Raw genomic sequence first — 23870 nt, forward strand, 5'->3', positions numbered from 1 at the left:
AAAAAAAAAAAAACAGAAAACAAAAAGATAAGGCCCCCCCTCATTCATCTTGCACAACTGCTTTGTGGCTCCTTTAGGTTTACACAAACACCTCTTCCATCATTCTCAACCTTTCAAATAGTTTGGTTCTCTTTTCAAACCCATCTTCCATCATTTTCAATCTTGACCTCTACCTTTCGATCAATCAACAGCTTCAACATGTATTCACTTCTCCACCCAAAGCTTAATCTATTCATCTTCCTCCATGGCGTGGAATATCTCAATCCATCATCATTGAAAGGAAAATCTTCATGTTCAGAGGAAGTTGATCTTGTATCACTGAATCCATTGAAGATAACGGTGGAACATTCTATTTAAGATTTTAATATTCAGTGGATATTTTCAAATAAAACCAAATATAATGTTCTTCAGCTCCTTGGAATTTCCTTGCTCCAAGACCACATTTATCATGGGTCAACGTTGTCAAAGCTCTTCTCCCATAAATTTGTATGGAACGCAATCAAATAATCTTTGAAAACAATCACTTTGAATTGATTGCTTCAAGTCTGCTGGGCTAAAGGCTTCTCTTTGGTATTCTCTCTCTAATCTTTTTCACCTATGTTGAAACTAATGAGTGTGCACTCCAAAGTCTTCTTGATCTCATTCGACCATCCAATAGGGAGGATACTAAGCAGTGGATTCTACACAGAGAAGGAATTTATGTGGTGAGCTCTTTAACCCCTGCCTTGAGTGTTCATGTAGACTTGGAATTCCCTCAGACTCAATTATGATTATGGTTAAATGTTATGAAGGCATATGGCTTCCAGAGAAACCAGAGGGTTCCCAAAGAGAACTGAATAGCCTCAGGGAGCTTTGGGATTCAATTCGACTCTTCACATTTATATAGTGGTCCCTTTGTAAGTCCATTTGCAAATATGATCTTGTTCATCTCTCGGCTAATTAAGAGTCCCATTTTGTAACCCTTTTGGCATGCGGGGATATCTCATCTCCCCTTTTTGTATGATCTCTATTATTAGTATATTCGTTTGTCTCAGATCAAAAATACAGTCATAAAATAAACCATCATCAACCAACTTTTAGATAAAAAGTATTAAAAAGTTATGGATGATGCAGAAAATTTGCTAGTAAAGTTGGATAATTGAAACTACTCACTGGATCACCATTATCAGGAATGCCAAGACGAGATTGAGCATTCGCTACCATGAGAACCACATGCTCTCGTTGATTCCGTATGTTGTCTCTCTGCAAATAAGCAATAAATAGTTAAAAAAAACACTTGAACCAATAGCCTCAGCAAAAGTAGTGAAATAGATAGCATGGTCCCTGCTGGTCCTAACAACTCATTTTTCTTTAAATTAGAAGCAAGTCATAATTTCGTTGAAAAGGGTGAAAACCGCAAACGGAAGGAACGAAGTCAGCAGAACACCTTTCAACTTACAGAAAAAAGATCGAAGTTACATAAGGATTACGTAAAAAACTTCAAGAGGATTTTATTAATGTTCGGAGGATAGTTGATCCCAAAATGATTTGATTGGTTGTTGAGTGTTTATCGTAATTTCTCTTAATTTTGATGATTAGTCACATTAATATCTCTAAAAAAAATTAAAAAACAGAAAAGGACGGGAGTTGTTTCGGCCTTCCTAATCATTGTAATTTCTTTTTCTGATTTCATGAATGAAATATTATGCTTTCATCGTACAAAATTATATTTTAAAAAAAATTGAAGTTGAAATAAAAAAATAAAAATACATAGATAAAAATTAGGAAAAAATCAACTTTGAAGCCTAAATTTTTTTTTATTAAAAAATCGAATTTTCATTGAGGGGAAAAAAAAAAAAAAAAAAAAACAAAGGCATACATAAGGAGACCATCTAAAAGGTCCAATAAAGTAAAATAAGATTAGCGAATAATTAAAAAAGAAAAAACTTCCCACAGAGAAACATACAATCTAACAAGCAATCAAACATCACCCGCAATCTCTCAATTCCTCTAAAAAATTTATTGTTCCTCTCTCCCAAAATCCCCCCACCCCCCACGAGGAAGCGCACACCCCTACTTATCACAAAAAAATTTCTATCTCACAAAAGAGAGGATGGAGAAGAAATTCTTCAATCGTCTTCTGCAGACCCTATGCCTAGCCAAGCCAAAACCAAACTCCTCAAAGAACTGGCTCCAAATTGCATAAGCTAAATCAACTTTCATCAAGATCATCTATTACCCTCCTACAAAGAATGCAACACCACGGCTCCATCAAATTGTTAATTTCCTTAATACTCTGTCCAAGCAGTTAACTCTTCCGTGGAGAACATACCAAACAAAAAGTTCAACCTTATTGGGAATTTTCACCTTCCACAACAAGGCAAAAATAGAGTCACTCAAGGGTAAGGTATTAACCCGACAACGAACAAAAGATTTAGATGAAAAGTCTTCAAGCGGGCTAAGACACCAAAACCGAACATCCCTTCTCCCCTAAGTACAACGAAACTCCGCCAAGAACAAAAGATGGTCAACAACATCCAATATTTTCCTATCAGACAAAGAACGGCAGGACCCCAATTGAGGAGAAGGTTGAGAGAACAACATCCATTGAATGATTCCTCGTCGAAGATAAATGGTATAAATGAGAAAATGCATAGCAGAGAAACCTACCTCATAAAGACTTATCTGCTTAGAAAAAGATGTCCCTCTTACCTCCACATAACAACAGACAAACAAAGAAAAAAAAAAGATACTCCTCAACGATGCATTTACAAGGACTTTTTAGAGTGTCTTTAACCCCATTCTAGGTCTTAGAAAAGTATCGACAATTTTTACATTTTGTTCAATCTTCGTAAAAATCACTCACTAATTTTAACAAAAAACCAAGGTAAAATTTTCAATACCCTCACTAGTTTGAACGAAAATCCAAAACTAATATAAAATTAAGTTTGATCAATATAAAATTTAATCATGGAACTTGTCTCCAAACTATCTTTGTTGTCAAAGTGTTACAATTCCATGCCAAAAATATGTTTTATAATTCATATTAACATATGAGAATATTTTTTAAAACAATCCTTCAAGTAAAAGTATATAAAGGTAAAAATGGTAACATCACTTAAGTTAACAGGCATTTATGCAAGAGACTGAAACTTAGTTCCTCCACCGGTTTGATGGTGTAGTTAAAATACAATAAGTGTCGGAGAAATATATAGGGAAAGAAACTAAGTGATAAAGAATTCAGATTATAGCACATTATAACAAATCAGGATTATAGTCAAAATATTCACACACAAAAAAAAAATCAAAGTAGATATATATTCAAACCTGGAATCCAAATATATATTCAAGAAGGTCAAACATATCTGCACTCCTTTGTCCAGATATCTGAAATTGTGAAGGCAGTGTAGGGAAATGCTCATTATATCTGATTGCGGATATTGTAGCCCTAACCTGCACAGATGCCCCAAAAAAGTATATTTAGCAAGCCACATACAACAAACATTAGTTTTTTTGTACCAAAAGTCCTTGGTTCTAGCATTACTCAAGGAGAATGAGATAAAAATAACTATTATGCTTCTCAGATATAAAAGATTAGCATAAGTTGAACAACCAGAATGAGATAAAGGTGCCAAAATTAAGGAATGAGACACAGGTGAGACACCAAAGGTTCACCTACTTCTGGGAAAATTCCAATGGCATTGGTTATCGATTGGGCGTCCAAAGGGACAATATTGTAGGGTACGAATTCCCCTGATAATGTAGTATCGGAACTTCTAACTCTTCGTAGCTGAAAAATCATTAAAAAAAAACTTATGGTTAAAACTTAGATATTAATCAAGAAATGATAAGGCCGAGAAGATGGGCTACAAATTACTACCTCCTCCATAATCAATCTTCCAACGCCTTGAGGATCAGCATCTCCCTTGAGGGCATCCATCACCTCAACTAAAGCCCGAAGGTTTGCCATTACTTTCTTTGCTTCAGAATATCTGAGCTCCAACCTAAAGTCAAGGATATCAAAACTTCAATGAGCTACTGCAAAAAGAGAAGTTAAACCTTAAAAAGTTTCCCTTCTTCCGTATGCCTAAGAGAAATGAAAACGAGAAACGCTTCCAACAAAAACGTGACAACTTTTAAAGATCCAAAAGTAGAGCCTCTAAACGAACTGGATCTTAGACACGATCTTTAAACCATAAATTAGGAAAAAAAAAAAAAAAAACTTGAAGACTATAGAAAGGAAATGTACGGATACGAGGTATATACCTATATTCTAGTACATACAATTTCATCACTAGTCTCCCTTATGTCAAATATTTAGTTCATGCAAATTGGACGAACATTTCACAGTTATAAGATGTCAAACCAGTCAAAGACAAGGAATGAAAAAATTTCACAAACAAGTAAATTTGACAGTAAACTCCTGCCAGTTTGAATTAAGGATAGGAGCAGTACTCTCCCAAGTTCGCACTGATTCCTCCAGACTCCCGCCATTTCTGTTCTTCTCTTTGTATATCATCTACTCTATGTCGTCTCTTATATAGCTTGTAGAACTCCCACAAATGTTCAATATCACGATGACGATTGATAGATGCTCCATCCTTCTTTACAAGTTTTTGCTGCAATAGATCTCATGTCACTAAAGCTTTACTTGCCAATTTACACAGATGCAAAATAGTAATAATAATAATAACAACAACAAATAGCCCTCAATACAAATGCCAATAACGTAACTATATTATGACATTTACATTATAATTCAGAGTGCTTATGCAAATTGACGCTAGAATCAGATGACATAATACCTTAATAACAGACATCAATCCAGTCTTGAACTGAAGAACACCTCTACCATCACTGTTAGGATCTAAGTTTTGTGCCATTCTGTATGCCTGCTCACACACTGAAATGGAAAATTCGCTTTAATTGGATGCACGTACCAAAAAAATTAATCCTATGATTTTTCCGGGAGATGAGCAAAAATAAATTTCAGATATATCATAAATTTTTTATGATATATCAAAAAATGGAAAGAAAATAAATAGTAGATATCATTCACCACAAGAAAACATTGGGAAAAAATGGCTATATAATTGCAAAAGTCCCATGGATAAAAGAAAATGCCACTACCTCATGGCTAGTTACATTGAAGATACAAATTCTAAAAGCTTCGTTTGATAACAATTTTGTTTATAGTTTTCTATTTTGAAATTTATGTTTATTTTCTCACCATTTCCTTGCTATAGTTTTCACTTTTCTTAAAGAAACATTTGAGTTCTTAGTCAAAGTTCAACAACAAAAACTACATTTTTTTAGCGTGACTTGGATTTTAAAAACAGCAGATAACGGAGGAAGTAGTATTTATAAATCAGCTTATTTTAAAAAAATCAACTAGTTAAACAGGACCTAAATCTCCACATCATCACTCTTTCAGCGTCCATTGCTACCAAAGACGTGACCAGAAAACCTTCAAATTGTGACATTTTAATTCCTTTCTTCTTTTTTTGAAATTATAAAATTAGTGTTATCTATGATACATAAATGATTTGGATGACCGTTTGAACAAACTGGGGACATAACATCCATAACCACACTCCCACTCCCACTCCCACCCACCCTGGCATCTACTAAAACACATGTGCGTTCATATGTAAGTCTTTAAACCAGCTGATAGAGTCGATTTCCAAATTAAGAACACAATGGAAACAAATTTTCGAGGTATGAAAAAAAAAAAAATGGAGATGGTGTTGAAATCTAACTTCCTAAGGTACCCAACTCAACGCCCAATGGAGTTCAGAAAGAAAAAAAACATAAGCGGGGAAGAGTGGTGAAAGACTTACAAATCCTGGCAACAGTGGAGTCCTCCGCTTGGATTTCATCGGCAGCCTGCAAAATGGCATCAATGTTGGTGGTTTTTCCAAGAGAAGGAGGTACAGCTCCAACAATCCCACTGGGAGTCCTCCCATGTCCTTGCCCTGCATTTCTGAGCTGTTCTCTCTTCAGAGTCGCACGCACTAGCCTCTCCCAATTGTCGTTAACTCTCGCCATGCCGCTCCGGCGCCAAATCAACGACCGAGAGCCCCAACAAACGAATTCACCTCCAAAGTTACGGATCCAATCTTCCTAGCTCAAACCCAAAAATCGAAAGACGAAATCCCAAATTACAGACATTTAGCAAAACCTGTGTTAACTCACGAAGAAATCCAATAAAACGCAGAGCGGAGGCGGTAAAAAGGCAGAACAAAAGGAACGTTTTCGCCTTTGGTTGGCGCCTAGTGAAATGACCAATTCGCCCTTCAGAACCTAGGGTGGCCCCACTATCGATTTCGACGCTTTGAATCTGAATCCGCCGGTCGGGGGTGGTAATCAACGGTTGTCATCCTCCGTTTCTAATTCTTACGCGCTCTTTGATTTTTCTTTTTTGCTTTTTTCAATATCTTTCTTGACTTCTTTTTTTTTTTATAAATATTTTCCTTGACTTCGTACTTAAGCATTTTCGTGACTTTATGTGACCATGTGGCGCGTGTGTGGCGCGTTTTATTTTATTTTTTAATTTATTTCAGAAAATTTACTGTAATAACCAATTATAAATGGCAATGTAGTAATGGTTTAGAATTATACTAAAAATGCTGTTCATTTATTGCTATTAGCTGGAAGTCCACTTCAATAATTAAGCTCGTTAATCCAGTCATTAGTCACAAACAAATCCAAACTAAATGTATTACTAAATAATATATTGATATTGTTTTTTTTTTTTTGTTATTATTTTATTTGATAGTGATGTTTCTTAATTTAACCATTTATTTCTATTTTTAAATTCCAATTAATTGAAACAAAAATTATATTTTGGACTTGCTGGCCCATAATATAAAATTAGTTGGTCTAGAAGGCTTTTTTTTCTTTTTTTTTTTTTTTCCTTGAAGAATTGGGCTCGCTGGCCCATTTCAGCGAACGGCGTCGTTAATGTCACACAATCGCCTCTATTTAAATTCACCATTTTCCCTCTTTATCCAACTTGATGCTCGAGTGATATTCAGTCTTCAAAATACAGCTTCTCTGATACTCTGAGGAAACAACACCTATCAGACTGCTATTTTTTTTTTTTTTTTTTTGAGAGCTGCAGTCATCGGCCTCCCGAGGAATTAAACGGCCATCAGGTTCCTTCTTTCTCCCTACCTAGATTTAAACTTGCGCATTTTCTCGAAATAATCTTAGATTTCTATAGAATTCAATGTCTAAGCGACGAGAATGAGATACATCCCAACAATCTCGGATTTCCGATCTTTTTTTGAGAATCGTCGTAGAACTTTGTTTGATGAAGGATATCGAAGTTTCAAAATATAACGGAATTTTGGTTTTTAAATTTGGGTACCATCTATGTGACTTTGCAAGGCCATTGAGCTGAATTCTGGCACTGAATCAAGTCATCGGTTTTTCTTAATGTTGTCTATTGGCTACTCTTAGATACTTGTTTTTTTCTCTCTAATAAATCTAGCGGTTCTTCAAGATCTGTACGAGTATCCCTGGTCAACGCTAAAGTTCATACTCACATAATGAAACAAGTTGATTTCAAGGTTAAATGTATTGTTCATTGTTATTATTATATTGAGAAAATTCTGTTACTGGATTCTGAAATCTTTGTGTTTGAACATTTCAATTAAATATTGTATATTATTGAAGTGTTAACCATGTGATCACCAATTAAAAAAATCTATGTTATATTAGGTGTGATTCCAACGGGTGGATGGGTTTATAATCAAGAAATTATGTCTCAATTTCCAGGACAATGGGTTTATAATCAAGAAATTATGTCTCAATTGGTACGAGACCTTTTAAGAAAGCCTAAAGCAGAGTCTTGAGAGCTTGTGCTTAAAGTGGACAATATCATACCATTATGGAGATCCGTGATTCATAACATAGTATCAGAATCATGCCCTAAACTTAGTCATGCCAATAGAATTCTCAAATGTCGAACAAAGTATTGTGAGTCTCGAAGGCATAGTAAAAAAGTAACTAAAGTATCGAATAAAGGGTGTACTTTGTTCGAAGACTCCAAAAGAAAAAAAAAAAAAAAGAGTCGAGCCTCGATTAAGGGGAGGCATACTTTGTTTGAGGGGAGGTGTTGGATGAAAGTCCCACATCGGCTAATTTAAGGAATGATCGTAGATTTATAAATAAGGAATACTATCTCCATTAGTACGAGGTCTTTTGGGGAAGCCCAAAGCAAAACCACGAGAGCTTATGCTTAAAGTGGACATATCAACCATTATGGATATCCGCGATTCCTAGACTTCTTCATTTTTGTACATACTTTACTCTCGTAATTTGTTGATACTGACCTATGGATGGATGACATACTCTTGGGACTGTCTTAGACTCTTCAATTTTGTGCACATAGTTTTCAACGACAAAAGCCTTGTATATTTACAAATTGAATGCTTTTAGGAAGTTGTAGGTGCAGAAAGGTGGAGAATGCAAGTGAATAACACTGGAAAGAGACCGCACATTCTTCTTGCTGCTTGCGGAAGTGTTGGTGCAGTAAAGTTTAAAAGCCTATGCCACGGTTTTTCTGAATGGGCAGAAGTTCGAGCAGTTGCCACGAGGGCAGCATTGTTGTTCATTGACCCAGCATCCCTCACAAAGAATGTTTATCTTTACGGCGATGAGGACGACTGGATCAATTGGGGCAGAATTGGTGACGATGTGCTTCACATTCAGCTTTGCAACTGGGCTGATATTATGGTTATTGCTCCACTCTCAGCAAACACACTCGGAAAGGTTAGATGATCGTTTATATAATTCTTCCTTTTAGGCTCATACTTCAAATTACACGTATAAATGAATCAACAACTAAGCTAAACTTATGTAGTTAACAGGCAGGAAATCAATGTCATTTGATGCAATAAAATCTCTGTCAATCAGCCTGTTAGTTTTATGCAGCTTTTTAAGGGATGTTCTAAGTTATACATCTATGATGGCTCCCTTTTCTAGTCAATGTGGGGCTTTAACTGTTACGACTAAAAGTAAAAATCTTAGCATCACTTGAAAGTATACCCACGATTGCTTTATTTCATAATGAATGTGGGACTTTGTGTCCTCTTTAAGCTTTCGGGATGTCCTCTTTAAGCTTTTTTTCCCGAGCTTCCTCTCGAGATTTTTAAAACGTATTTGCTAGGGAGAGGTTTCCATACCCTTAGAAATAATGTTTCGTTCTCCTCTCCAATCGATATGAGATCTCATTGCCTTCGTTTGCACTCATAATGATAAATATCTTGACATGGGCAGTTGCCAAGCATTTGTGTTTCTTTATGTTTTGTTATTAACATTCCCATGTGAATTCATATGGTGGTTTGGGAAATCTCAACTCTGGTCCATTTTCTCGTTAGATTGCGGGAGGATTGTGTGATAATCTATTAACTTGCATTGTACGGGCATGGGACTACAGCAAGCCTTTCTTTGTTGCACCTGCCATGAGTGCTCTAATGTGGAACAACTCCTTCACGGAAAGGCATCTTGTGTCTGTTGATGACCTTGGAATTGCTCTCATACGACCAAAGTTGAGCAGTGGGGAACAGTGCAATTGTGCCATGGCTGAACCCAGCCTCATTTCCTCAACTGTCAGGCTATTCTTAGAGTCACGGCGCGAGCAAAAAGAAACAGCCACAGCGGTAACATGCATCACGTAAAATCGTGAAGAGGGTCATTTTTCTTTTTTGCATTCAAATTAGAAGCTGCAATAAGAAAGCCCTTTGCATTAATCTGTGTGACTGTGACCCTGTGCTTGTACTCAGATTGGATGTGGTACGCTGTAAATGTTATTTATATCTTCTCACTTGTAATCCTACTTGGCATCATTTTGTCCGGTGGATGTTTGGAACCACATATTTTATACCAATAAAGAGTACTGCTGTTAATTAATTATATATGGTATTATAGATTGTATTTTTTTTTTCTAAGATTCTAGATAAAGCTTTACACCAACTTAAGTATGGAAGAAACCGGTGAGATCTCACATCTGTGAGTAGAATGAGCATTTTTTATAAGGGTATAAGAATCTTTTCTTAGTAGATGCGTAAAAACTCGAAAGGGAAAGTCCAAATAAGACATCGGTTATCAGTACGAGCTGAACGATGGTTATCAGTACGAGCTGTTACAATTACAAATGATATTAGAGCTAGACGTCAATTCACATCAATTGAAGAAGGGAATGAGTATTAATGAGGAAGGGAATGAATATTAGCATTCACATCAATTGAAGAAGGGAATGAGTATTAATGAGGAAGGGAATGAATATTAGCGTTCACATCAATTGAAGAAGGGAATGAGTATGAGTATTAATGAGGAAGGGAATGAATGGGAATGAGTATGAGTATTAATGAGGAAGGGAATGAATGGGAATGAGTATGAGTATTAATGAGGAAGGGAATGAATATTAGCCCCAAAAGGGTGTGAATTGTGTGGACGATGTGAATTGTGTGGAGAGAACGAAATATTCCTTGCAAAAATGAAAAAATATTGAAAAGGTCAAAAGGATAATAATTACATCAACAATAACTAAGTAGATAAACCATAGGATAAAAAAAAATACAAAAGAAATAGAAAACCGAAAAAAAGGAAACATTATTTTGGTTACACGTTAGATTAGGAGTCGAAAACAAAAGATTAGCACACAGCAAATGAAAATTAAGTGGTTGATCTATTACAATGGGAGGGCTTAGCATCCCCACAAGTTAATGCCGCCGACACCTTCCATTGTCAGTAGATCAAGCACATTCCTCCGTCCCTAGAGTAATCTAAACTACAGATACCAACTCTGCGTTAGCCGCACTCGCCGATACCTGGTTCTGTTCTTTCGACACAACCCTTTTCATCTTCCCCAACCACTTCATCACCCTCACAACCTGGTCGTATAAACTCAGAGCAACGTACACCCCTATCCCTCCCACAATCCCGTTCGCTATCGAATACGTCAACGGCATCAGAATCATCGTTATGAAAGCCGGCGCCGATTCCTTCACATTTCCCCACTCGATCTCCTTCACCACCTTCATCATCATCACTCCCACCATCACCAGCGACGGCCCGATCGCCCACGGCGGCACACTCGATAACAGCGGCGTGAAGAACAACGACATCATAAAACAGAAACTCACAACTACCGCCGTAAGCCCCGTCCGCCCTCCTTCTCTGATCCCCGCCGACGATTCCACGTACGTCGCGACGGGGGAAACTCCGAGCAGCGCTGCGACGACCGTGGAACCACCGTCGACGATGTACGCCATGTACTCGCCTTCAAAATTCCCCCGTTCGTTCACGAATCCGCCGATTTCGGCTAGGGTATAAAGCGTCCCCGTCGTCGCGAGCACATCGATGTAAAACAGCGTCGCTAGGGCTACCCAGACGGGGGTTCTGTTGAAGCCGTTGAAGCTAAGAACACCGGCTGTGGTTTGGATTTTGTGAAAGTCCACCACTTTTTGGAAGTAGTTGAATTTCTCGTCGCCGAGTGGGCTGTGAGGGAAGTACGTCACAGCCGTGCCTCTGAACCAAGATACCAAGGTGACAAAAACGATGCCGTATATCATACTGCCCTTTAACTCTTTCATTAGACCGTAAGCCATGATTACAAACCCGATGGACCCCAGCCAAAACGTTGGGCTTTGCATTTTCCCTCCAATGCATTCTCCGGTTTCTGGATTTGTACGACTACAGGCCGTGAGTGTGACCAATGTGGCCGGGTCAGGCCCAACCAAGCCCAATCCTTGGTTGACTTGCAGGCCCACGAAGGCTATAAAAAGCCCAATCCCAGCAGCACAAGCGAACCGAACCGACTTGGGAATGAGTTTAGCGAGCTTTGAACGAAGCCCTAATGCAGAAACAGCAACAAACGCGCAACCCTCAACCAACAAAATGGCCAACGCGGTTCGATATGGAATTGGGCCGGATCCGTGAAAGCCCACTAAGTTATAGGCCAAATACGCATTCGGGCCCATACCAGGCGCGAGACCCAAAGGAAGGTTGGCAAGAACTCCCATAGCGAACGAACCAATCATGGCCGATAAAATAGTGCCGACCATGAGATCGCTTTTGGTTGTCGCAAGGCAATTTTGGTACCCGGGGTTGGGCTTGAACATGCAATCCGGCGAAGCGTTTCCGTTCACCGGCACCGAGCAGTCAGCCATTGAGCACGTGCCGCCGGAGTCAGCAAGAATATTAGCATTAACGGTGATGATATAAGCCATGGTAAGAAAAGTGGCTAAACCGGCTCGTAATTCCTTGGTAAAACAGCTATTTCGAGCTTCAAGCTTGAAATATTTCCCCACAAAGCTGCGTGCAATTGCCTCATTTAAAGCTCTCTCTATATTTCTCAAAGGATTTCGAAATCCACCGACGCCGGAGCTTCCACCGCCGTCTCCTCCGCCACCCATCTGAGTCTCCGTGTAGGGAAAGGGTGGGTGAGTAGGTATGGGGGGGGAGATTTATATAGAAACCTGTAAAGATAAGAAGAAAAAGATACGTGGGTCAGGCGGGGATTAGGACGAGAATTTTAGAAAAAAAAAATAGAATTTTTTGGAAATTGAAGGAGAAGTGTAATGATTATGATGACTACACGCTTTTGTTATGAGTTTTTTATTGTTGAAAAAATGGGTTTACACATTATATTAGTGGTGTTGTTAAGCTTCCACCATTGCCTTCATTCATATATATAATTGTTTATTTATTATTTTCATTAAACGTGGAAAATTTTATAAATTTGTAAAGGCCAATTTGAAGTATTAAAAAAACAAAATATTGATAATTAAAAAATGGAAAGAAAATAAATAATGGAGGGGATTGTTGTAAGATGAAGTCGAGTTGTTGACCACGGGCAACAATGCGGCCAAAACGGATCATAGGAGCACACAATTATTGTTTATTATTTGGAGGAATGTATAAGGTTGGTGACGTAAAATCGATTTAAATATACAAGGGCTAGGTAGGAGGAATCTATAAGGTTGGTGATGTAATTTAATTAAAAGTGTTACAGGCGAAGTAAATGAAACTTTGACCGACGACATAAATTAATATATATTTGGAATAAAGTTAAGTCTCATTAAGTGATGGGATAAGTGCCACGTAGGCGACAGGCAGAAATGTCCGAGGCTAATTATTTTGCAACCACAAGGGTAAAATATAGGTTCCAAGAGATGGAATAAAAAAATATTAAATTTATTCCTTAAAAAGACGTGTCACCGCAAATGCACTCTCCATTAATCTAAACCATCTGCCGCCTACTCAATATGAAGCTTTAACACCACGTTCATGCATACAGGGGGCTTTGTATTTTTAAAATAATTAAAAATTTCAAATTATTTAGTTTTTTTACCATTTAAACTCGTAGTGAACGCGAATGTGAGTGGGTTAGGTAAAAACCAAGGTTGAAAAACGGATGAAACCGTAGCCAATAAGACTTGTCCACACGGAGGTGAGTAATTTTACACAAGTTCAGAAAACTTTACTTTTTTACAGCAAAAAAATTCACACGAGCCCCCAGGAATATATGCCAAATCTGTGAATGCGTAATTAAGTAATATATGATAGGGTGTTTTTTTGGGTCTTTTCACGTTTGTTCTTTTGATTCCATTCCAGTTTTCAGCTTTTTAGCCTGAAATTCAAGTACCTCAGTGCACAACATACATAAAATGTCTCTTCTGCCACGCGTGACCGACTATACTGCAGTGTGTATCCTTCCCAAGTCACGTGCCTCAACTTTTTCTTTACATTTTATATTCCATTCTTGCTTATATATATATATATATATATGGAAGTTCATGGAAAGATATTCTGAAAATTGCTATTGATTTGATGACCAATGAAAAAAATACAGCTGTAATTCAATAAATAAATAAATAAATACGGTCGAGTCTTAAAGGCCCATTAGTTTCGGGTAATATGGGCTCGTCACGTCCCAATAATGGGCCGTCTACAGTTCTAATGAAAGTCCATCCACACGGAAAGGCCCAATAGCGCTGACCAGATTTTTTTTTTTATTATATATAATTATTAATTTACTAGCGGTTTTATTTATTTTTTGAACAAGATTTTAAAACTATGTTTATTTAATTTAAAGAAAATGTTTTATGGTTTAGTTTTAAATATAAATTAGGTACGTCATTAGTAAATCATGTACTGACATTAAACGTAAACATATAAATTCAGCCAATAATGAAAACGGGCGTTGGATCCCTATTTACAGTTATAACAAAACGACACCGTATCTATGAAGCGAGAAACAAGTCGACAGCGTCTCGTTCGTAAGGCGCCGCGCCGCATTGAAGTTCCTTCCCGGGCTCCCATCGTTGGAACTGAAAGCTCTTCGCGTGCATTCGACTGTAATTTGCAATTGTAGCTGAGGCCTGAGAGGCGATTCCACAGGCAGAGAGTTGTGATCGGAATGGGGAAGAAAGCCAAGAAGCTTGGAAAAGGAAAAGAGAAGACTGAGAAGAAAACGGCCAAAGCCGAGGAAAAGAGAGCTCGCAGGGAGAATAAGAAGCTTTCTCCCGAGGATGACATTGATGCGATTCTTGTATGTTCCTTCATTCGCTATAGCCTTTAATCTGTTGTTAGTATCTGAGTGGCGAGTACAAAACGGAAGCAGATTAATATTTATATACTAATGATTCAGCTTTATTCCAATTCATCTTTTTGCAGTTTTGAAAATTAGGACGCGCGCTTTTTTGTGTTTATTATAAGTTCTACTGCTAATGAAACTAAGACTTTTATGCAGGAAGTAGAGTTTTCTTTACTTTTGTTGTTGTTGTTACTTCAGTTTACTTCCATTCAATAGATAATTTGAGAATTGGGATTTTTTATATTTTAACTTTAAGATGTCCAAGCGAGAAAGAGTGTAATAAAAACGGTACTTTTGAGAGTCACGCATCGTCCAACTAACTTTATATGGCCATGCTCGAATGAGAAACTTGGCATTCTCTGCTTTCTGTGATCAAAAGTCGGTCAAGTGAGTTATTTTTGTTCATTGAATTCTTGCAGTTGAGTATACAAAAGGAGGAAGCGAAGAAAACAGAAGTTCATGTTGAGGAGAATGTCCCTGCACCATCTCCTCGGTCCAATTGTTCGGTACATCTCTTACACATGGAATATCATGTTAATTTCTTAGTGTTCTGTTTTATGCTGATGATGGAATCAATATATGTAATTTGTTGGAATTATTGTGTAGTTGACCATCAATCCCTTGAAAGAAACAGAGTTGATTCTCTATGGGGGTGAATTCTACAATGGTACCAAGGTAAGTTCTTGATAATTCACTGTGTGACTGCACGTCTTACCTGAAGTAGTTAATCCAGGTCTTACACCTGCACTTCATTAACTTGAGTTGGCACAGACATATGTCTATGGTGATCTGTACCGATATGATGTCGAGAAACTAGAGTGGAAAGTAATTTCGAGTCCCAATAGCCCCCCTCCTCGTAGTGCTCATCAAGCCGTTGCTTGGAAGAATTATCTCTATATTTTTGGTTAGTGAAAAATATTTGTTCAAATGTGAATGCACATAGCTCTAGTATTTAACATGCACTATGCTAACTGCTTTTATTGGGCCATCAGGTGGAGAGTTTACATCTTCTAACCAAGAGAGGTTTCATCACTACAAGGTGGAATTTTCATTAGCATTCTTTTTGCAAGTTCATTATTGTTAACTTACGAGCAACCAGTTGACTTCCGAGACTGTTATTTGATTTCGTGCTTAACACAAACTGATAGGATTTTTGGGTGTTGGACCTGAAAACAAATCAATGGGAACAAATCAATTTAAAAGGTTGTCCGAGTCCACGCTCTGGTCACCGGATGGTAATTTTTAGATGCCATGGTTCTCTAATTTCTGCAGGTTATTTCTTTTCCTTTTCTTTTACATCCTTGACTGTGTTTCAGGTCTTATACAAGCACAAAATTATTATTTTTGGTGGCTTCTACGACACTCTGAGAGAAGTGAGGTTTGTGGATTCTATAACTCATCATATGAATTATCTCTTTTGAACAGCTTTTGAACTGGTTGTGTGTGTCTGTGATGGTATTAATATTGAAGGTAAATTTGGTATTTCCACTTAGACCAAACTTACTTTATGTAATCTATCTTTCTGCATTTTGTCTTCTTCCAAATGTCTATATATATTTCCTATAAATTTTTGAAAATAAATGTGAAAATATTTCAGTTTTATATTCTCTGGCTATTTTCCATCTACAAGAATCTTGGTTTCAATCTGCTCGCTAAAGCTTCTATCAAATATTCTTTTGCAGATACTACAATGATATGTATGTATTTGACCTGGATCAGTACAAGGTGAAGCTAACTTTTATAAAAAATTTCCCTCCTTTAAGATATCATCATCTAATTATTCTCTTGATATGACTTAATGATGACTACTGACAAAAAGCTTTATTAGTGGCAAGAAATAAAGCCTAGTCCTGGTGCAATGTGGCCTACTCCTCGAAGCGGTTTTCAATTTTGTGTTCACCAAGATGAGGTTTGTTGATCAAGAAGCATCTAAGCATCCTGAATATATCTTTACAGACACGAGTTTTCTGCTTTACCGTCTCAAATGTTCATTTAAATTACAGGTTTTATTATATGGTGGCTATTTTAAAGAAATTCAATCTGATAAGAACACTTCTGAAAGAGGAGTTGTGCATGCAGACATGTGGTCCCTTGACCCGAGGACTTGGCAATGGAATAAGGTGTATACTCAGTCTTGGTTTTGAGTTTTACTTGTCCATACATTGGGTTCCACTGTTCACGTCCTCTCTCTTCTTCTTCTTCTTCTTTTGGAGTTCTCATCACATCCTTTCTCCTTTTCTTTCCAAACTCTAAAAAATAAAAAAAATAAAAAAAAAAGAGAGAGAGAGAGAAGAAACACCACTATATTGAATAAGACTTTGTCTCTCTACCTTTTATATTGACCCCATGAAAATTTAAGTCGTGACGTTTCTAAGTTGAGGCTCAGAAGTAGGCAACCTGGGAAAAAAGGGTTTCTGCATGGAAGAAAAAGTGCATGCTTAGAAAGGCAATATTTATCTTCTTAATCCAATGAACAAAACATGCCTTTGGGTTATGGGGTGGGGGTATGATTAATCATCATTTATGATCAAAGTGCCGTGTGTTTTTTATTAGAGAGGGAAAGACCAAGTCTTATTTTAACATTTGATGCTGATCAAGGTTTTTTAGACTGTTGAGTACTTCATATCTGTTTGAAGTAAGTATTAGAAAAAAAAGAGTTGCTAAGTTTTTTTTCTTGTGCATCTGTCTTTTGGATTTTATATCTAATACTAATTTGTTCTGTCGCAATTATTTGCATATCCTTTTAATAGGTAAAGAAAGGTGGGATGCCACCTGGACCTCGTGCAGGGTTCTCCATGTGTGTTCATAAGAGGCGAGCCTTGCTATTTGGGGGAGTGGTGGACATGGAAGTTGAAGGCAAGTACTTAAATTGCATTACCACGAATGAAATAGACTACTGCCCACCCTCTCTGTTTGCCTAAAATTAAAGAATTGTAGAATAATTGTTCATGGGCGGACTGGGTTTGAATGTTTTATTGTGAGTGCACATGAGCCTGATGACTTCTGGAAAAGACCACTTAACCTGTGACTCCGGGAAATTAGATTCCTGTGAGGAAAAAAAGAAGTCTGTCTTAACTGGAAGGGATACGACTATGATAAGTTAAAAACAGAAAACTGACATAAAGTAGGTCTCATGGTGATGTTTGGTCCTCTATCGAGCTCTATGTTCCTCTTTGGGCATCGGTTTCTAAGGTCAATTATTCGCCTAGTCTCATTTTACTTGATTGAAAACCCTTAAGTAGGTCTCATGGTGATGTTTGGTCCTCTATCGAGCTCTATGTTCCTCTTTGGGCATCGGTTTCTAAGGTCAATTATTCGCCTAGTCTCATTTTACTTGATTGAAAACCCTTTCTTTCATATTTTCTCAATGAAGGCTCGGTTTCATATATATATATATAAAAAAAAAAGGTCAGAAGATTGAGACTAAGAGGTAACTACTAATTCTGGCCCCATAGAATCATGACCAGCTGGGAGAAAAGTATTTTATCATGTTTCTTTATTATTTCTTTGCCCGGTACATGTTTAATTAAAGATTTGTTACTTGTCAGACTCATAGGTGAATAAGCTTTTCTTTATTTGTGTGCATGCTATGTTCCTTTTATTTGTCTGATTTTCTTCTTTAGTTTTATGATTATTTTATAATATTCAATATTAGAAGGCCAAATTTTCGTATTGTGCATTATTTGTGTGATTCATATTAGGTTGGTTTTATATTAGCGTATTAATGTGATCCTTGGTCTTTTACATATGCAGGTGATGCAATGATGAGTCTATTCTTGAATGAACTCTATGCATTTCAATTAGACAATCATCGCTGGTAAGTGCGACAAACTAGTATGTCATGTGCAGTCCGTCTCATGAGATAGAAAGTGAAGTTTGAATATTGTTGTCATTGGTATTTACACAGTGTGAAGCATTATTTTGTTGCTTCGTTGATGACCTTTTCTTGCGGGCAGGTATCCTCTAGAGTTAAGGAAGGAGAAGTCGACAAAGGCAAAGGTGATCCCTTGATAAATTTCTAACTATCCATTTCTAATCTTATAAAATCAAAATAACTTTCTTTAAACATATTTAAACCTTCTAAAGATTGTCTGTTCAATTACTTTTTTGTTAACATGATAGATGTTGACGGTTAGACTTCTCTTGCAGATAAAAAAGATTTCTGACCAAAAGAACAATGAGGTTGAGTTTGATGACCCAATGAATGAGGAAGTTCTTGAAGTTGGTAAAATTGAAACTTCAGTTCTGGAGGAAGCATGCAACATGGACACTGACATTGATGAAATATCTCAACACATATCTTCATCTGTGTCCATTAACAATGGTGGATTGGAAGCAAGTTCTAGCAAAAAGCGACAAGAATTGGGTCCAAACCAAAATGCCGTCTTGCCAGAGGTCTGTTGTGCTGGAGTTCAATTATTATTATGCATATATCTTTTTTGTGCATTAAGATTTAACTTGGAACTTTTAGATTCTAAAATAGTGCAATTTATAGGTGATTAAACCTTGTGGACGTATTAACTCATGCATGGTTGTTGGAAGAGATACACTGTACATATATGGGGGTATGATGGAGATTAAAGATCGAGAAATCACCCTTGATGACTTGTATGCTCTCAATCTCAGTAAACTTGATGAATGGAAGTGCATTATACCGGTATGCTATTTTCTTTACCAACATAAATTGGACACTTTCTTCCCTGTTTTGTCAGTGAATGTTATTTTGCTACTCATAACTATTCTATTTCAACTTGCAAGCCTTAATTCCCGTAGTATCTATAAGTCTTCTCTTTTATATTTGAAAATAAAGTGAAGATTATAAGATGAGGATCAGCCCCTATTTTGATGAACGATAATTATATTTGTTTGACATGCGTGATTTTGTGAAGCGCCTAAAACACTTGACATTATCGTTTCTCTTACTTTTCCATTTGTTTCTGATGAAGGCCACAGAATCTGAATGGGTGGAAGCCTCTGAGGATGAAGACGAGGAAGATGATGAAGATGACAGTGAGGATGATGATAATTCTGAAGAAAGCAATGAAAGTGATGAGGATGATGGTGATGAGGATGATTTTGAGGTACAGTGCGTCCTTTATTCCTTATTTATGACTAGAGATGTGAATATTCTGATTTCAAATTTTTGGTTGCAAAACAAACAATCCCTTGTTTCTCCCTCCTCTCGGAATTTCTATTTATTATCACTTCAATCCAATTATTCTGCTTATATTTCTTGCTTCATTTGCATGAGACATTGCTTTCTCTTCTTGTTATGGCCTCAAAGCATGTATATGTTATTTGGGATTGAAATTACTGCTTTTCAAGAATCACGCAAAGCTTCTAATCGGATTTAGCATGTGAAGTGGAACCAAAGGATTCAATTCTGTCTAGAGCTGCGTTCACTTGACTATTGTTCATTTGATCTCTGTTTCTTTTTGTAGGATGGGAATGATGAATCTCGAAAAGTAGGAGATGCTGTAGCTTTAATTAAGGGTGGGGGCAGGAATCTCCGTAGAAAGGAGAAGCGGGCAAGGATCGAACAAATTAGAGCTAACCTTGGTCTTTCAGATTCACAAAGAACTCCTATGGTAGCTTTTATAATCCACAACGTTATTTAATTTTGGAATTCTATGCTCTGTTAAGTTCCTTTGTCTTACTCATCCGATCTTATCTTGATATAGCCCGGAGAATCTCTAAGGGAGTTCTATAAACGTACAAATCTCTACTGGCAAATGGCGGCACATGAACATACACAACATACTGGAAAGGTGTCATTTTTTCTCGTATCTAAAAAGTTGATTCCACTCCTCTTCTTTCGTGGCCAATGATTCACAACTTTTATGCTATCTTTGGTCAAATAATTGTAGTGTTGAATGGATTTCCTCTTTGCTGTGAGTCTCTTATCTGATTAAAGGAAATCGTGCGGTTCTGTTGTTCTATTATAGACCGACCACTGTGCAAAATTCTGCTCGGCAGAATAAGAAATAATTTGCATAAACAGATTTGTGAAATTATTTTATGGATGTGTTCCCCATTATACTTCGCCCCAAGTGTTGCGACCACATCTTCTCGTCAAGGGTGAAAATTTTCTCGTCATTTCTTATCTTTGTGTATGGCTGAAGAGTATCAATTTTCCTTGTGTCTTAATATAGGAACTTCGGAAGGATGGTTTCGATCTTGCTGAATCGCGTTACCGAGAGCTTAAACCCATTCTTGATGAGGTAAGTGTTCTATTTGAGTTGCTCATAATCAGAGATGTAGAGTTTGAGAATCATGCTATCCAGAATATTCGTATTTCTAATTCTTTTACTACTTCCTTTGAATTAGCTTGCCATATTGGAGGCAGAACAGAAGGCAGAAGAGGCAGAAGCTCCTGAAACCAGTTCAAGAAAAAGAGGCAAGAAGAAAAAATGAGTAATTAGGAATTTTTGTTTGCAAATGATGAGTGTATAGATAAAGGTGACTGAAATAGTTGTTGGATAATCAGAGTCACCATTCCTTATTTATTATAGAGCTGGATTCTTTTTTTATTTGTTAGGATTTATTCTACAGAAAATACCAATTTAGATTTTTCATTTGATTGAAGTTATCTTTCATCGTTGTTCGCCATGTCAGTCATTAAACTAAGGAACATTTTATAATTTTATAAAGCAAATATGAGTGAATTTCCACTGCTGCTACTAATGGAAAAATGTTATGAGAAATAAAATTCCGTTGCCGGGAATTGAACCGGGTCTCCTGGTGAAAGCCAGATATCCTAACCGCTGGACGACAACGGATTTTCAATGATTGGAATTAACTGCACTATTAGAGCTCTCCTCCGCTCATCCAAGTAAACCACATGGGCACTTTTGATGGGCACTTTTGATGTAATGTTGATAGGCCCTGCAAAGAGAATGTAGAAGATTGCCACCATATGCTTCTTCAAAAGATTGCAAATCAAGTCCTGAGGAAATTCTGAGGGAGAGAGCATCACAACATCCGTAGCCATGTCCTTCACATCGGCATCGTATTCCTTCTACTCCCGCCGCCTGGAGAACCTCAATTTACTGAGATAACTAGCTGCCCCTAAACCGACACCATAGAAAGGATTGTTCTTCCGAGGGAACATACTGGGAGGAAAAAGTTATAAATTTAAGTCCTTAAAAAAGTTGAAATTTTCTCATTTGGGTAAAATATTGGATTACTTATCTATTTCTAAAACAAATTTAATTTACCCACTTTTATTACATCAACAAATAGAGCGAGTTTTGAAAGAAATAATGAAACACTAGGAAGAAATTTATCTATTATACATAACCAAGGGACGAATGAGATATATTTCAAACCAAGTATAAAAGTATGAAAAATAATCAATTACCAATAATGAAAGGATCAACTTTGAGGGCAATAAAAGGAAAAGAAGCTTACAACATAACATTTAAGTGATACCATCATAACAAAATTGACTCAATCTCATCAGTCCAGGCTTTTCACCATGTAAGGTCCCTCTAGTTCGTAACCTAATTTTCTATAATAATGACGGGTTCCAACGCCTGATATAACAGCAATCTTTGTTGATCGATGCTCCATACGAGCTATCCGCTCTGCCTCCTCCATCAAAAGCGTGCCATAACCCTGTGAAGATCCAGTAATACTCTTAATTCTTTTGCATAGAAAAGGATTTTCTTTCCTCTTTAATGCCAGCTTGTAGAAAAGAGGGGCTGTATTACCTGGTGCTGTAGCTTCTCAGTATCACGTCCATGAACTGGAACGGCAGTTCCATACACATGGAGTTCACGAACAATGGAACACTTCCCAACCAGCTCAGGACAAGTGGTGTTGCGACCACATCTTCTCAGCCGGAGCAGACCAACGAGAATGTCCTGCATAAAAATTCAAGTTCTAGTAATACGAGCCTACAAAATGCAAGCTATGGCCATGCATCACAACTGTAACACAGCATTAGCCTTGAATTTGTAATTGCATGAAAAATCTGAGGACATGGGGTATGGGGATAAGATACCTGCCGAACATCTTCATACGATAGAAACGTTTCCCAGCCTTCATTTGCCATATAATCACGACGGACAAGTTCAACTTCTTCAGGTTTAATCTTGTGATGAATGTCCTGAAGTCACAAAATGGGAAGGCTTTTAACATCCTTCACTAAGGCAGAGTACTAGGTTTAAATTGGGAATATAAGAAGTGTGACTAAAGAACATAAAGCTCCATTTGTTAATTAACCTGAATTCCAGCTTCTCGTGTCCGAACATCACGGCATTTCAAGCCCAAATCATCCATTCGAGCAAGAGCTAGCTCTCGAAGATTTCCTTTCTCTACACCAGAAGTAACCAAAGGCATTGGGATATCCCGTTGTACTCTATATACTCGAGTCCAGGGAGGTACCAGAGCTAGGATTCTTGCCACAATATCAACAAGTTGCTCTGGTGGATAGTTTCTATACCTGCATATGAATGAACATTTATGATGATCTGCAATAGTTAACACCATTACTATTTTCACACAAAAATATTTCAATTGGGAACATGATCATTTAATTTATAAAACCAGGGTCATGATTCGAACATCTCTTTTCAAGTTTGAGAAGATAATATGTTCCATAGTGAGATTGTACAAATAGTTACTTGCCTGCCAGTTTTCCACAGTTCATAGAGCCCAGTTCCACGGATCACAAGCGTGGGATATATTTTGAGCCCATCTGCTCTAAATGAAGGGTTCTCAAAGAACTCCCGAAAACTTTCCAGGTCTCTCTCAACCCCAACATTAGGAAGATCAGGCATCATGTGTGCTACAACCTACAAGAAAAGCAAAAAGTTAATTTCAAACTTTAGAAAATGTAAAAAGATGCATTGTTAACAATGCAACATGATGATGATGCTACCCAAACTTCAAGGAACGCCAAATGGGGAGAAAACCTACTAAGAGAAGATCAAGTCACATGAACAATAAATTTAAATTCTTAACTGGCCACAGATCTAAGGTTGCCTTGCAAATGGTTCATCAATGAGTTAGCTTTATTCTTTGCAAATTTGCTAATACAAACCTTGAAACCAGCATCCTTTGCCAAGCAAAAGCAATCAGCCACAGCAGCTACAGTATGCCCTCTGTTAGTGTCTCGAGCTACATCCTCATATGTACTTTGAACTCCAATCTCCAGGCGTGTACAACCATAAGAAAGCATTTGCCTCAAGTGAGGTCCAAGACAATAATCAGGCCTCCTGGTTAAGCAAAAAAAAAAAAAAAAAAAAAAAAAAAAAAAAAAAAAAAAAAAAAAAAAAAA

The 23870-nt window shown here is 37.2% G+C and overlaps 5 protein-coding genes across 5 annotated transcripts in view; 2 read left to right on the plus strand and 3 right to left on the minus strand.

The window, feature by feature from the left end:
* Nucleotides 1-6224, minus strand: part of LOC111439525 (callose synthase 10) — a 32246-nt gene extending 26022 nt beyond the window's left edge. The window contains exons 1-7 of the mRNA XM_023077158.1: nucleotides 5820-6224; nucleotides 4785-4882; nucleotides 4435-4598; nucleotides 3860-3983; nucleotides 3659-3769; nucleotides 3307-3432; nucleotides 1153-1242 (exon numbers count right to left, since the gene is read on the minus strand). Coding sequence (XP_022932926.1) covers nucleotides 1153-1242; nucleotides 3307-3432; nucleotides 3659-3769; nucleotides 3860-3983; nucleotides 4435-4598; nucleotides 4785-4882; nucleotides 5820-6027 — 921 coding nt within the window. The 5' untranslated portion in view covers nucleotides 6028-6224. The remainder of the gene's footprint in view (nucleotides 1-1152; nucleotides 1243-3306; nucleotides 3433-3658; nucleotides 3770-3859; nucleotides 3984-4434; nucleotides 4599-4784; nucleotides 4883-5819) is intronic.
* Nucleotides 6225-7009: 785 nt separating this feature from the next.
* LOC111440889 (phosphopantothenoylcysteine decarboxylase-like) lies at nucleotides 7010-9881 on the plus strand. Its single transcript, XM_023077716.1, has 3 exons — nucleotides 7010-7136; nucleotides 8425-8757; nucleotides 9366-9881. Exons 2-3 carry the CDS (start codon nucleotides 8452-8454, stop codon nucleotides 9663-9665), a joined length of 606 nt encoding a protein of 201 aa, XP_022933484.1. The 5' UTR covers nucleotides 7010-7136; nucleotides 8425-8451; the 3' UTR covers nucleotides 9666-9881.
* Nucleotides 9882-10587: 706 nt separating this feature from the next.
* Nucleotides 10588-12586, minus strand: LOC111432993 (adenine/guanine permease AZG2). Its single transcript, XM_023069870.1, has one exon. It carries the CDS (start codon nucleotides 12402-12404, stop codon nucleotides 10773-10775), a length of 1632 nt encoding a protein of 543 aa, XP_022925638.1. The 5' UTR covers nucleotides 12405-12586; the 3' UTR covers nucleotides 10588-10772.
* Nucleotides 12587-14229: 1643 nt separating this feature from the next.
* Nucleotides 14230-21188, plus strand: LOC111441106 (kelch domain-containing protein 4). The gene is made up of 20 exons (XM_023078031.1): nucleotides 14230-14542; nucleotides 15007-15093; nucleotides 15194-15262; nucleotides 15359-15491; nucleotides 15580-15626; nucleotides 15736-15822; nucleotides 15904-15965; nucleotides 16270-16312; nucleotides 16416-16496; nucleotides 16591-16707; nucleotides 17338-17443; nucleotides 18341-18404; nucleotides 18544-18586; nucleotides 18737-18982; nucleotides 19083-19244; nucleotides 19534-19668; nucleotides 20029-20175; nucleotides 20269-20355; nucleotides 20740-20808; nucleotides 20915-21188. The coding sequence occupies exons 1-20, from the start codon at nucleotides 14411-14413 to the stop codon at nucleotides 20999-21001; spliced, it is 2004 nt and encodes a 667-aa protein (XP_022933799.1). The 5' UTR covers nucleotides 14230-14410; the 3' UTR covers nucleotides 21002-21188.
* A 717-nt stretch (nucleotides 21189-21905) lies between these two features.
* Nucleotides 21906-23870, minus strand: part of LOC111441030 (elongator complex protein 3) — a 3990-nt gene continuing 2025 nt past the window's right edge. Inside the window, exons 4-9 of the mRNA XM_023077926.1 lie at nucleotides 23634-23808; nucleotides 23219-23385; nucleotides 22814-23033; nucleotides 22593-22697; nucleotides 22300-22452; nucleotides 21906-22204 (exon numbers count right to left, since the gene is read on the minus strand). Of these exons, the coding sequence (XP_022933694.1) occupies nucleotides 22046-22204; nucleotides 22300-22452; nucleotides 22593-22697; nucleotides 22814-23033; nucleotides 23219-23385; nucleotides 23634-23808 (979 nt within the window). The 3' untranslated portion in view covers nucleotides 21906-22045. The remainder of the gene's footprint in view (nucleotides 22205-22299; nucleotides 22453-22592; nucleotides 22698-22813; nucleotides 23034-23218; nucleotides 23386-23633; nucleotides 23809-23870) is intronic.

The sequence above is a fragment of the Cucurbita moschata genome, unplaced genomic scaffold, assembly GCF_002738365.1.
Source record: "Cucurbita moschata cultivar Rifu unplaced genomic scaffold, Cmos_1.0 Cmo_Scf00003, whole genome shotgun sequence".
Classification (NCBI taxonomy): Eukaryota; Viridiplantae; Streptophyta; class Magnoliopsida; order Cucurbitales; family Cucurbitaceae; genus Cucurbita; species Cucurbita moschata.